At 37.9% G+C, this 15,001-nt stretch overlaps 1 protein-coding gene across 15 annotated transcripts in view; it reads left to right on the top strand.

Moving 5' to 3' along the window:
• Window positions 1–15,001, top strand: part of LOC128703787 (transcription elongation factor B polypeptide 3) — a 173,183-nt gene that overhangs the window by 77,933 nt on the left and 80,249 nt on the right. For all 15 annotated transcript variants that reach the window (XM_070086944.1, XM_070086942.1, XM_070086949.1 and 12 more), the window contains 2 exons: window positions 482–1,646; window positions 14,085–14,236. In XM_070086944.1, the coding sequence (XP_069943045.1) occupies window positions 482–1,646; window positions 14,085–14,236 (1,317 nt within the window). The remainder of the gene's footprint in view (window positions 1–481; window positions 1,647–14,084; window positions 14,237–15,001) is intronic.

The raw sequence follows: 15,001 nt of genomic DNA, 5'->3' as shown, positions 1-15,001 counted from the left end.
TTCTTCTATTTTCTTATTAGTTCTTATTCTTGTTTATTTCTTATCTCCATGGGGAAATGGAACAGAATTCTTCCTCCATAAGCCATGCATGTCGTGAAAGGCGACTAAAATGTCTGGAGCAAAGGGCTAGTAACCCCTTCTCCTGTATACATTACTAATGTTAAAAAGAGAAACTTGTTTTTTCTTTTTGGGCCACACTGCTTCGGTTGGATACAGCCAGTTTGTTGAAAGAAGAAGATATATTGTTTGTAACATGGGTAAATAAACCTTGTGTAGTTATTATCCCTTTAAGGAATTTCATTTTTCTCTCTATAGTGTACTGTGCATTGCTGATGAAATTTGATAGCTGTTATCATTTTTCATGAATTTGCCCTAATTGATTTAGCTTTGACTTGGTGTACATTATTTTACTTTATTATAGTTACAGTACTCTGTAATTTGAAAAGTAGCTTTACAATTCTAATGGTTTGCATTTATGCAGGGTAATGGAGCACGTGAAATAGACAAAGAAAATGACAATATTGATGAGGATGATGAGGAGGAAGATCGATTACAAATAGAAGATGAGGCTCATAAAACTCTGGAGTTTGAAGATGAGGCTGATGGTGATGTATACAGGCATCCAGATCGTTCCTCAGAAAGGAACAGTGATGGTGGATACACTAACTGCGAGGTGGATTCGAATGATGAGGGTTCGGTGGAATTTCCAGCAAAATATAATCCTAAGACATCACAAAGAGATTACCAGATGCACATGTGCACATCTGTGCCTGCTGAATATGTTCCATCCAGTTCTAGCTTAGGAAGCCCGAAAGCTGTCTCAGGTTCAGTTTGGAAGGAAACCTCACCATGTGAGTCCTCTGACAGAAAGAATGGAAGCAGGAATAAAAGTTCCTCTAAAAAGAGCAGCAGAGATGATAAAGAAAGATACAAAGAAAAGGAGAGACATAAAGACAGAGAGAAAGACAAACATAAAGATTCTTCAGGTAGTCATGATGGGAGAAAAAAGGAACACAAAGAAAAGCATAAGGATAAGCATAGAGACAGAGAGGAGAGAAAAGGGGAAAAGGAGAAAGTGAAATCACATAAGGAGAAACATAGAGATAAAGACCGGCACAGTGAAAAGCACAGAGTGGGTAAACAAAGTGATGAAGAATATAGGGTGAGGTCAAATGCAGAGGTGGAGGAGAAGGGAATTATCAATGGTTTCAGCACTCCTGAGGTTGAGAGGCGAGCTGTTGATACAAAACGTGATTCCAGAGAATGTGACAAAAGAAATGATGAAAAGCGGAAAGATAAAAATGAAAAAGGCAACAGTAGTCACAGAAAGGAAGAAAGTTCGGGTAGAGACAAAGATATTATAAGAGAAAATAAGATAAGTGAAAGTAGCAGAGAGAGGGAAAGTAGTAGAGAAAAAGACAGCTGTAAAATAAAAGAAAAGCAGAAAGAGGAAAAATATAGAGATAAACACAAAGACAGTGCTAGTAGCAGTAGTAGTAGTAAAAAAATTAAGCATAGGAAAGAATTAGATATGAGAAAAAACCATGAAGAGCCAGAGGACTCAGAGGGTGATAGAAAAGACAGCAAGAAAAAGAAGAAAAAGAATGAGGTTGATGAAGATGCAGGCTTTGGTGCAGCTTTGATGGGTGAGTAGGACTATATTTTTCAGGTACAATTTGAAATGTACTGGATGTTGGTGTGTATATCCTTCCTTTCTTTGTATTGAACCTTTATTATCCCTGTAGGTTTAGTGCTCCCCCTGAATGCAGTAGTAATTATAATTTGAGTGCAAGAGATTTAGTTGTTGGAAACGTGCAGCACTATTCACAAAATAATTATTAACGTAAAGTTATTTACACCTGAATTAAAAGTATTAGGCTTCATAAGATGTGGGTTGTTTGTATCATGCTCATCCAACCCTATGCACCTAGGAATTGGAATAAATGATATTTACCATAATATTAAATGCACTGTTACAAGATTTTGAGGAAAGAAAGCACAGTACTGTTTTAGGAGTCTAGTAATAGGAAAGGTTTTGAAAAATTTTCTGAGGTCAGTTCTAGAAAAATGGCGCAACCTTTAAAAATGAGCTTGTGAAAAAATCAATGCTAGGTAGGTTAAATCAAATGTATCATTAATCATCTAGTATTTTTATTGAACATTATAGTAAGTTGATTTTTTTTTTTTAATAAAATTCCGTTAATAGATATACAGTGGACCCCCGCCTTACGAACGCATCGTGTTACGTTAAATCCACCATACGAAGCATTTGAATGCAAAAATTTTGCCTTGCCTCACGATAAAAGACTCGCCTTACGTGATTCGTCCAGGACGCATCCCACGTGTGGCCTCAGCTGCCCCGTGGGTGCCAGTGTTTACAAGCCGGCCAGTGCGGTCGCATCCACGCATACATTTGGTACATTTCACCTTATCCCAGCATTATTTGTGCTTGTAACTGCAAAATAAGTCACCATGGGCCCCAAGAAAGTTTCTAATGCCAACCCTGTGGTAAAAAGGGTGAGAATTATTATGGAAATTAAGAAAGATTTTGAAGGGTTTGAGGCTAACCCTGAGAAGCCTTTGCCAGTTGTGGAATCCATTGTACCTACTTCAAAGATTAAGGAAATGTGTGCAAAGTGGGTTGAAGTGCAAACCTTTTTGGATGAAAATCACCCTAACACAGCTATTGCAAGCCGTGCCGGTGACTATTACAATGACAGTGTTGTGACCCATTTTAGGCAAATCTTAAAGGAACGGGAGGTACAGACCTCTATGGACAGATTTGTTGTGCGACAGAGGTCCAGCGACTCTCAAGCTGGTCCTAGTGGCATTAAAAGAAGAAGGGAAGTACTCTCGGAAAAGGACTTGATACCTCAAGTCCGAATGAAAGGGGATTTCCCTTCTAAACAATAACTTCACACACTCCCCCTCCTCCCATCCCATCAATCATCACCAGATCTTCAATAAAGGTAAGTGTCATGTATTCTATTCTTAGTAGAGTAGTAATTGTGCATGTCTTCTTTAGTTTGTGTGTATTAAAATTAATACAATGGACCCCCACCTTACGATATTAATCCGTTCCTGAGAGCTCATCGTAAGCCGAAATTATTGTAAGGCGAATTAATTTTCCCCATAAGAAGTAATGGAAATCAAATTAATCCGTTCCTGACACCCGAAACTATGAAAAAAAAAAAATTTTACCACATGAAATATTAATTTTAATACACACAAACTGAAGAAGACATGCACAATTACTACTCTAAGAATAGAATACATGACACTTACCTTTATTGAAGATCTGGTGATGATTGATGGGGTGGGAGGAGGGGAGTGTGTGGAAGTTGTTATTGTTCAGAAGGGGAATCCCCTTCCATTAGGACTTGAGGTATCAAGTCCTTTTCTGGGGTTACTTCCCTTCTTTTAATGCCACTAGGACCAGCTTGAGAGTCACTGGACCTCTGTCGCACAACAAATCTGTCCATAGAGGTCTGTACCTCCCGTTCCTTTAAGACTTTCCTAAAATGGGCCATAACAGTGTCATTGTAATAGTCACCAGCACAGCTTGCAGTAGCTGTGTCAGGGTGATTTTCATCCGCAAAGGTTTACAGCTCAACCCACTTTACACACATTTCCTTAATCTTTGAAGTAGGCAACTTCCTCAATTTCTCTCTCCCCTCCTTTGAAGCAGTTTCCTCAGGTCTGGCCTCTTGCTGTTGAAGATGATCTTGCAGCTCTTCAATGGTTAGTTCTTCATTGTCCTCCTCCACCAACTCTTCCACATCCTCCCCACTAACCTCCAACCCCATGGACTTTCCCAATGCCACAATAGATTCCACAACTGGCATAGGCTCCTGAGGGTTAGCCCCAAACCCTTCAAAATCCTTTTCTTTTACACAATGTGGCCACAGTTTCTTCCAAGCAGAGTTCGAGGTCTTCTTAGTCACTCCCTCCCAAGCCTTACCTATAAGGTTTATGCAATTAAGGATGCTAAAGTGATCTTTCCAAAACTTTCTTAGTCAATCGAGTGTCTGAGGTCACTTCAAAGCACTTTTGAAACATAGCTTTTGTGTAGAGTTTTTTGAAGTTTGAAATAACCTGCTGGTCTATGGGCTGCAGGAGAGTAGTGGTATTAGGAGGCAAAAACTTGACCTTAATGAAGCTCATGTCCCTAGAAAGTCACTCTGCCAAGTCTAAAGGATGACCAGGAGCATTGTCTAATACCAGGAGGCACTTATGGTCCAATATCTTTTCCATTAGATAATTTTTCACATTTGGGACAAATGCATGGTGTAACCTGTCATAGAAAAGGTCCCTAGTGACCCATGCCTTATTGCTTGCCCTCCACATCACACACAAATTAGCCTTGACGACATTGTTTTGCCTGAACGCTCTGGGAGTTTCAGAGTGATACACCAATAAAGGCTTCACTTTGCAGTCACCACTAGCATTAGCACACATCAGAAGAGTAAGTCTGTCTTTTATAGGCTTATGTCCTGGGAGTGCCTTTGCCTTCTGAGTAATGTAGGTCCTGCTTGGCATTTTCTTCCAAAACAGACCTGTTTTGTCACAATTAAACACTTGTTCAGGTTGCAGTTCTTCTCTGTCTATGTAATCCTTGAATTCCTTCACAAATTTTTCAGCCGCTTTTTGGTCCGAACTGGCAGCCTCACCATGCCTTATCACACTTTGTATGCCACTACAATTCTTAAATCTCTCAAAACAACCTTTGCTGGCCTTAAATTCACTCACATCACCACTAGTTGCAGGCATTTTTCTAATTAAATCCTCATGCAACTTCCTAGCCTTTTCATATATGATTGCTTGAGAGATGCTATATCCTTCTATCTGTTTTTCGTTTATCCACACCAATAACAGTCTCTCAACATCTTTTATCACTTTGCGATCTCTGTTTTGAAAACAAACTTGCACCTTCTGCAAGAACAGCTTCCTTGATTGCCGTTTTGTTGGCCACGATAGTAGCGATGGTTGATTGGGGTTTGGTATACAGCCTGGCCAGCTCCGAGACACACACTCCACTTTCGTACTTAGCAATTATTTCTTTCATCATTTCCATAGTAATTTTCACCCTTTTTCCCACAGGGTTGGCACTAGAAGCTTTCTTGGGGCCTATGGTGAGCTATTTTGCAGCTACAATCACTAAAAACATTGTGATAATATGAAATGTACCGAATGTATGTGTGGATGCGACCGCACTGGCTGGCTTGTAAACACTGGCACGCACGGGGCAGCTGAGGCCACGCGTGGGACGCGTCCCGGACGAATCACGAGAGGCGAGTTTTTTAGCATGAGGCGAGGCAAAATTTTTGCCTTGAAATGTATTGTATGGCGGATTTAACGTAACGCAATTCCATCGTAAGGCGGGGGTCCACTGTATTTCATGTGAAAAATTTTTTTTTTTTCATACTTGGGGTGTCTTGCACGGATTAATTTGATTTCCATTATTTCTTATGGGGAAAATTAATTCGCCTTACGATAATTTCGGCTTACGATGAGGTCTCAGGAACGGATTAATATCGTAAGGCGGGGGTCCACTGTATTTAGGATGAAACATTTTAGTAATTATTTGCTGTTTTTGTATAAGCTAGTATGATATGTTTTATTAACCCTTTCAGGGTTGGTGTTGTACTAGTACGGCTTGCATGCCAGGGTTGGTGCTGTACTAGTACGCATAAATTCTAGCACCTTCAAATCTAGTGAGAGAAAGCTGGTAGGCCTACATATGAAAGAATGGGTCTATGTGGTCAGTGTGCGCAGTTTAAAAAAAATCCTGCAGCACACGGTGCATAATGAGAAAAAAAAACTCCGACCGTGTTTTTGGTTTAAAACAGCGACTTTGCAGTGTATTTTTGTATGCTATTTATGGTTGTGTTCTAGTTTTTCTGGTCTCATTTTATAGAATGGAAGCCATATTATGGAAATTGAGATGATTTTGATTGGTTTCACAATGAAAAGTACCTTGAAATTGAGCTCAAAGTAGCAGAAATGTTCGATTTTTACCAAAGTTCAAAGGTAAACAAATCATGCCATGTGTCCAATACACGACAACTGGTGAGTCTAATATTCTTTCACAAGTGCATTGATATTATTTATACCATTTCTACACGAATGCAGTAGTCTGCATAACATAAATCTACTATTCTTTGTGAGAATAAAAATTCGAAGTGGAAAACAAAAGAAATGTAGCAGAGGCCTGGGGACATGAGTAATCAACTGAGGAAATGTTATTTTAATGCCAGGAATGTCTGTCTTGTTTATTCTGGACCCTATTTGGAAATTGGCATCTTTTGAAATTTGTGTGAAATTGGCAAAATTGCCAATTTCTGACCACGTTATTGGTAAATGAGTGGTTTCTTGTTCTCATTCGATAGACAAAAATGGAGTTCTAGCGCTAGGTATGATTTTTGTCGACTGGTACATTGTAATTGACTGATAATAGGGGTCAAAGTGGGCGAAATCGCCGATGCGTAAGCATCATTGAGACCGCTAACTTCACAAGAGCATAATTCCGTAAGTTTTCCATCAAATTTCATACTTTTGGTGTCATTATGATCGAGAAAAGATTCTCTATCATTTCATGAGAAAATAAAAAATTTTTTTTTCTTCAAGAAATTTTCAGCTCTGAGAAAATGTTTAGGAGAGGGCCTGCCGACCCTGAAAGGGTCAAGATACCTTACTTTGTGTACCACAGACCTAATTTAGGACCTGGCTTTCTGGGTTAGTAACAAAGTAAGGTAGGATTGGTAGGGTTTTCATGTTGGCATCTCAGTGCCCGGCGAGCTGTTGGAGTGAGAGCAGGGCAATATTTAGTATAGGGATTCAGGGAAACCGGTTATTTTTATATAACCGGACTTGAGTTCTGGAAATGGGAAGTACAATGCCTGCACTTTAAAGGAGGGGTTTGGGATATTAGCAGTTTGGAGGGATGTGTAATAGGACAGTACAGTGGACCCCCGGTATTCGATGGCATCGGTATTCGATAAATCCAGTATTCAATGCATTATATCGCAAAAATTTTGCCTCGGTATCCGATTGAAAACCTGGTATTCGATACGATTCGTACAAGACGTGTCCACGTGTGGCCTGAACTGCCCCTTGTGTGCCAGTGTTTACAAGCCAGCCAGTGTGCGCGCATCTAAGGATACATTTGGTACATTCCATATTATCCATATTATCACTGTTTTTGGTGCTTCTTTCTGCAAAATAAGTCACCATGGGCCCTAAGAAAGCTTCTAGTGCCAACCCTTCGAGAAAAAAGGCGCTAATGACTATTGAAATGAAGAAAGAGCTAATTGCAAAGTACGAAAGTGGAGTGCGTGTGTCGGAGCTGGTCAGGTTGTATAATAAACCCCAATCAACCATCTCTACTATAGTGACCAGGAAAATGGCAATCAAGGAAGCTGTTCTTGCAAAAGGTGCAACTGTGATTACGAAACAGTGACTGCAAGTGTTAGAAAATGTTGAGAGACTGTTATTGGTGTGGATAAATGAAAAACAGATAGCAGGAGATAGCATCTCTCAAGCGATCATTTGTGAAAAGGCTAAGTAATTGCATGACAATTTGGTAAAGAAATTGCCTGCAACTAGTGCTGATGTGAGTGAATATAAGGCCAGCAAAGGTTGGTTTGAAAGATTTAAGAATCGTAGTGGCATACACAGTGTGGTAAGGCATGGTGAGGCTGGTCCTAGTGGCATTAAAAGAAGAAGGGAAGTAACCCCGGAAAAGGACTTGCTACCTCAAGTCCTAATGGAAGGGGATTCCCCTTCTAAACACTAACACCTCTCCCCTCCTCCCATCCCATCAATCATCACCAGATCTTCATTAATGGTTCTTTTTCCAGTAATATTTCCTGTCCAACTTACTAGGCCTGGTTTGAGACTGAGCCATTGGGAAGATAATTTTTAGAGCTACTTAACAGATAACACTGTAAAAGATCATTAATGGATGCAGAAATTGGCATTTTTTAGGGACAAAACCTAAACACCATGTGTATAAATTGCATAAATGTATATTATAGAGTGGAACCTCGACTTATGAACGCCCCACCATGCGAACTTTTCAGGATATGAACTGTCGTTCGGTCAATTTTTTGCTTCTGGATATGAACGAAATTTCAGGATGCGTACTTCCCATTCAAGGGAGGTTCCTTAAATAAATAAATAAATAAAATATTTATTTCTTTGCAAAGATTGCAATGTGTGTTTACATATCATAATATTATTGGAGCAAAGAAAGCCACTATCATTCTGAGGCATTTTGGGCAGACTTAACCTAGACTACTTAAGTCTAGACAGGTGAAGAGTGGTAGTGGTTACCAATGTTTTGCTGATCGTGGCGCCAGCTACTGGCAGCTTTTTGAATTTCTCCTTACTGTTATTACATATTATTATTACTATTGTATTATTATTATTATTATTAGTAGTAGTAGTAGTAGTATGTACGTGGTGAGGGGCTCTTGATCTAGGGAATTGGATCTGTGTTCCAGTTCCCTAAATTAAGCCTGAGTACCTCCCATCCCCCCCCCATAAGCACTTCCCCATTATAATAATAATAATAATAATAATAATAATAATAATATATAATAAAATATAATAAAATATAATAATGTAATAATACATGTAATATAATAATAATGTACTATAATAATAATTATAATAATAGACGGCTTCGTAAGGCTGTCACTAGATGGCAGTGAATACCACAATGCGGGAGCGGTTATGGCCGCTTGTCTTGTAATAACATAGTTTATTCATTCTAGAGTAGTATATATTAGGTTTCTGTGTTATTTATATTGTTTATTATGTCATATTAGAGCAATTTTTATAGATAAATTAGCCATAGCATTGATATTAGCATTATAGTGGTGTATTTTTCTTGCCTCTGAGAGTAGGAATTCCTCTGGAATGGATTAATGGCTTTTCAGTTAATTTAAATGAGAAAAATTGACTCGGCATACAAACAAATCAAGATACGAACAAGGTCACGAAACGGATTAAGTCCGTAAGCCGAGGTTCCACTGTATATGCTTTATATGTTAATGTAATTGAAAATGAATAGAAAAGACCCATCAGATATAATTAGTCTCAGGCCCCAAGTGCTTATCTGCTTTTTGCTGAGCCTTTTCGTCTTATTCTAATAGATTTACCAAAACAAGAGATATAATAAAGGCCTGGAAGACACTCAGATCCTGGGTACCCAAATGCCAAACAAAACTTAGATATTGTTCTAACTAAATCCAGTGAACCACATCTCCAGCCTATTGAAACAACCAATAAGATAAATGATTTCTTCTTAACCATATTATCAAGTCTTGCTAGCAAAATTCCAAGCGCCAATACCTGAGCGTATGATTACTTAGACGCAAACTTCCCTACATCGCTCTATCTTGCTCCAACCGAGCCCACTGAAGTCACCTTGATTATTTATTCACTAAAACACAAACCAGGAAATCTAGCTCAGGTTGCACCACTATTGTTCAAACGAGTGGCTCATGTCATCTCACTCACCATTACATTTCTTTTTAACAAATCACTAGAGATCAGTACTTTCCCAGCATTACTTAACCCCTTCAGGGTCCAAGGCCCAAATCTGAAGTGGTGCCCCAGTGTCCAAGAATTTTCCCCAAAAAAATTTGTTATTTTTTCTTATGAAATGGTAGAGAATCTCTTTGTGAAGGTAATAAAACAAAAAGTACGAAATTTGATGGAAAATTGACGAAATTATGCTCTCGCGAATTTTGATGTGTCAGCGATATTTACGAATCGGTGATTTTGCCGACTTTGACTCCCATTTTAGGCCAATTACATTATTCCAGTCAACCAGATTCTTAGCTATTTCACTAGTATTACTTCTATTCTATCGATTGAACACAAGAAATCGCCAAGTCAACTGTTTCAACTACAAATTAAAGTGACCGGAAATTGTTAATTTGGCCAATTTAACACAAAGTTCAAAATATTCCAATTTCAAAATAGGGTCCAGAATAAACAATGTAGGTATTCCTGGAACTAAACTAACATTTCGTCTGTTCATTAGTTACGTTTTGAGGCTTTGCAAATAAATTCCATTTTGATTTTTTATTCACATAATGAATTTTTATTCACACCAAAAAATAGAAGATTTACTGTTATGCAATATTGTAATAATTGTATAAATATCATCACCATATTTGTGAATGCATATTAGACCCACCAGCAGGTGTGTAGTAGACGTGTGAGGTCGTTTGTTTACTCTTGAATATCGGCAAAAATTTAACATTTCTGCTACTTTGAGCTCAGTTTCAAGCCATTTCCAGTGCTAAAACCAATCAAAATCATCTCTATTTCTGTAATATGCCTTACCTTTGCTTCCCAATTTCTTTGAGAAATTCATAAGAGATTATACTCCTTTATAACATCACAAAGTATTCTCAACCCTTACCAGTTTGGCTTCAGGTGAAACAGAAGCACAGACCCAATTATAAAAATGCTAAACCTACTTTACATAGTTCTTGAAAATAATGAATATTCACTAGCACTCTTTATTGACCTAAGGAAAGCTTTTGATACAGTAGACCACAGCATCCTACATTACAAACTTGATCAATATGGTATCAGAGGTCATGCACTTGTATATATAAAGTCTTAGCTTACTAAGAGAGAGCAGTACATCTCTATTAAGGACACAACTTCTTCAACAAGGCCTCTGGACATTGGCATTCCACAGGAAAGTGTCCTTGGCTTTCTACTTTTCTTATACATCAGTTCTCTTCCTAAGGTATCACAGCAACTTAGACCTATTTTCTTTGCTCACAACACAACTTTTGTCATCCCCCACCCAAATCTAGCATCACTGAACAACATTGTTAATGAAGAGCTCTTAAAAATATCAGTCTGGATGACTGCCAGTTAACTCGCATATAACATTGACTAAACCTTCTACATTATGTTTGGGAGCAGAGTAAATAATGTCCAGCTAAACATTATGATTAACAATACATTTATTACTAAAAATAATGAGGGAAAATTTCTGGGTTTGCACCTTGACAGAAACTTGAAATTTATCAACCACATCCAACACAATACAAAAAAAAAAAAAAGGAGTGTCCAAAACATTTGGCAACCTCTCCAAGATACGTTATTGTGTACCACAAACAGCACTACTTACATTGTACTATTCACTGATCTGCCTCTACCCCACCTATGCTATTTGTGCCTGGGGATCCACACCAGCACATCACCTCAAGCCAGTAATAACTCAACAAAATGCTGCAGTATGAATGATCATACAGTCCACTGCCAAACAATACTGCCCTCTCCCACTCTCCAAAGACCTAAATCTACACCTTCTTTCAATAACATATCCCAACAACAGCTAAATATAATAAAACTATATATTCATATTCTCAGTGCCACAAGCATATGGAAAACAATATATTCTTATTCTCATTGTCTGTAATCCTCACAGCCATTAAATACAGTGAATGTGTTAACCCTTTCAGGGTCGAGAGGCCCTCTCCAAAACTTGTTCTTAGGGTCGAAAATTTTTTGGAAAAATAAAAAATTTTGAAAAGATAGAGAATCTTTTCCCAATCATAATGACACCAAAAGTATGAAATTTGATGGAAAACTTGCGGAATTATGCTCTCGTGAAGTTAGTGGTCTCGACGATGTTTACGCATCGGCGATTTTGCCCACTTTGAGTCCTATTTTCGGCCAATTCCAGTGTATTAGTTATGATTTTTGTCGACTATTTTGCTAGAACTCCATTTTTTCTATTGAATGAGTACAAGAAACCACCCATTTACCAATTTCAACTATCCAATAAAGTGGTCAGAATTTAGCAATTTTGCCAATTTCACACAAATTTCAAAAGATGCCAATTTCCGAATAGGGTCCAGAATAAACAAGAAAGACATTCCTGGCACTAAAATAACATTTCCTCTGTTTATTAGTCACATCCCCACGCCCCTCTTACATTCTTTTGCTTTCCACTTTGAATTTTTATTCTCACAAAAAATAGGAGATTTACTGTTATGCAGACTACTGCACTAGTGTAGAAATGGTATAAATAATATCAGCGCACTTGTGAAAGAATATTAGACTCGCTAGTTGATGTGTATTGGATGCGTAGCATGATTTGTTTTAAACCAAAAACACTCAGTTTTTTTTTCTCATTACGCACTGTGTGCGGCAGGATTTTTTTTATACTGTGCACACTGACCACATAGACCCTTTCTTTCATGTGTAGGCCTACCAGCTTTCTCTCACTAGAGTTGAGGGCGCTAGAATTTAGGCGTACTAGTACGTACATCAAAAACACTGGTGCGTAAGCCGTACTAGTACGTCAGAAACCCTGAAAGGGTTAAAAATACGTTAACATGCCAGAATCGTCATTACCTGTAATCATAAGACAACCAGTAATCCTTCAAACAATTAAACTTGACAAATGTTATATAGCGTGTATTAATATGTACGTATTCAATTCTCTTCAATTCACAGTAATTCCTAAATTTATTGTTACAACCACCTAGAGACTGTATAAATGAGCAATTGTTATTGCCTTATTAGTCTTAAGACAGGCTTAAGTTTGCCCAAAATGCATGAACACTTAAATATCACCCACCCCTGTACATGCTGTATCATGCTGAAATAAAGAAGCTAATGTAATCTAATCTTGTACAGTATTAATGATACTTTGAATTAATGTAACCTTCCAACAATAATTTTTAATACAGTGTTTACAGTATTATAAGATGTTACTGTTTGCTTATATCCAGATAAATTAATATAAATAAACTGCATTGAACTTTTCTTTATGTTAAGGTTATACAGCACATCCTTTAAACAAATAGTATTTTCAGTACTGTACATGCATATTTTTGTTTTAATAAATGAGGTCAAACCAAGTCATTAAAGATGCAGTATTAAAGTTAATATTAATCTGAACGTGTTGTGGAACCATTATTAATACAGTAATACCCCAGTTTTCATCCTTAATCCATTCTAGAAAGTCGGCTAAAATCCGAAATGGACGAAAACCGAAGTAATATTTCCCATAAGAAATAATATAAATCCAATTACTCTGTTCCAGACACCCAAAAATATTAACAAAAAATATATTTTATAGAGAATAACTATAGTTTTACATAAAGAAAATAATGAGAAATAAATATAAAGCACTAATTTTAATGGATAAATGAACATTTAAATCAGTTTTACCTTTATTGAAGACTCTTGTTGGCATATTCTTTGAGATCCGCATGCAACTGCCTTGCCTTCTTGCAAATTATCGCCTCCACAGCACTATCTCCCGGTAACTGTTTTTTGTTGATCCACGCCAACAATAACTTCTCAACATCTTTGATTGATTGCCATCACTACCACCCTCTACCACCATCACTACCACCCTCTACCACCATCACTACCACCCTCTACCACCATCACTACCACCCTCTACCACCATCACTACCACCCTCTACCACCATCACTACCACCCTCTACCACCATCACTACCACCCTCTACCACCATCACTACCACCCTCTACATAACTTTGCAACTCGTTCTACAAGTTCTTTCTTGAATTCTATTGTGTTTCTCGCCGCCTTTACCAAAGGGCTGGCAATCTGAACTTTCTTTGGCCCCATGGTGGCTTATTTCACAGTCGCAATCAATAAACAAGCACAGATAACAATGGATGAACGTTCGGGGTATTGCTAACTTAACGAGAGACAGAGGCAGACTGAGTTGGGCATGCATAAGAAGTGGCGTCCTGGGCAGGTGGACGTGTCTGATACAAACGATTTCCGAGCAGATGTACAAAACCCGGGGATAATTTCGCCGAAAAAGTGCTCAAAATCCGAATTGTACAATTTCAGCACCAAACGAAAACTGGAGGTCCACTGTATTTGTGTGCATAGTATCTTGTATATAATTTAGATGAGAGGTTTGTTATCATGATGAAACTGTTTGTGGAAAGTTCATATGCAACACTTATTGTCAGTGAGGGGATTTTGTACATGTTATTGAGATTTTGTACCCCACACTCAGATCTTTTGCTTACAGTAATAATGTTATTTCACTACAGGTCTTGATTCTCCAGTGAAGAGAAAAAAAAAGAAAAAGAAAAAAGATACAGAGAAGGAAAAAGAAAGTTCAGACGAGGATCAGCCGTCAACAAGTAAATCGTCTAGTAAAAGATTACAGTCAGATGGAGCAGGACTACCAGACACCAAAAAAGTATGAGTATATTGTTAACACCATTTAACATTGGTTTAGCGTTTATATAAGCACTCCCAGCAGAGCCCTGCTAAAGTTGATGGACAAAGGTTGGAAAGCATACACTCATTGGGCAACAGTTGAATCAAGACTTTTAAAGCTATAGCAGATTAAAATACCTACCAGTACTATATGTCAGTCCATCTTTTTCTGAAGTTTGTTTACCCGGTTCTTCTCTGAGGGAGTGGCCATGATTGACGTGCCTGAAAGCATGCTCTTCTAGCCTGTTCTGTTTTAATTTTGATTATATGCAAGCACACTGTTTTTAGTTGCACAATTCCATGCTCATGGTAATATCGAAGTTGTTACTCTCTTGCTCTCTCCATATACAATACCTAATAATACCACATCCTTTTCTCATTATTCTTGCACTTTTTTTTTCTACTTTGTTTTTACACATTCTTTTTTTATATGTACAGTAGGCCCCTTTTTTATGATGTTTCACCTTACGGCATTTGGCTAATACAGACATTTCAAATTATGACCAAAACTTGCTATACAGCTCCCCCACCTGACTTTCTAATATGGTCACCACACTCCACACGGTTTGTTTACATTCTCCGTGAGCCCCACGTCTCTCCATTATGTCTGAAAACTTCCCAAAATTTCAAGTGTTTTAAAGTTATTTTATATATACGTACTCTGATAGTTATGTGTACCTGTACCTAAATAAACTTACACACTGTGCTGGCATGCAGGTACACATTAAAATCACTAAGAGTGTAA

This window comes from Cherax quadricarinatus, chromosome 20, assembly GCF_038502225.1.
Source record: "Cherax quadricarinatus isolate ZL_2023a chromosome 20, ASM3850222v1, whole genome shotgun sequence".
In the NCBI taxonomy this organism is placed as follows: domain Eukaryota; kingdom Metazoa; phylum Arthropoda; class Malacostraca; order Decapoda; family Parastacidae; genus Cherax; species Cherax quadricarinatus.
The sequence above is the reverse complement of the archived record's forward strand: the minus strand, read 5'-3'. Positions and strand labels throughout refer to the sequence as shown.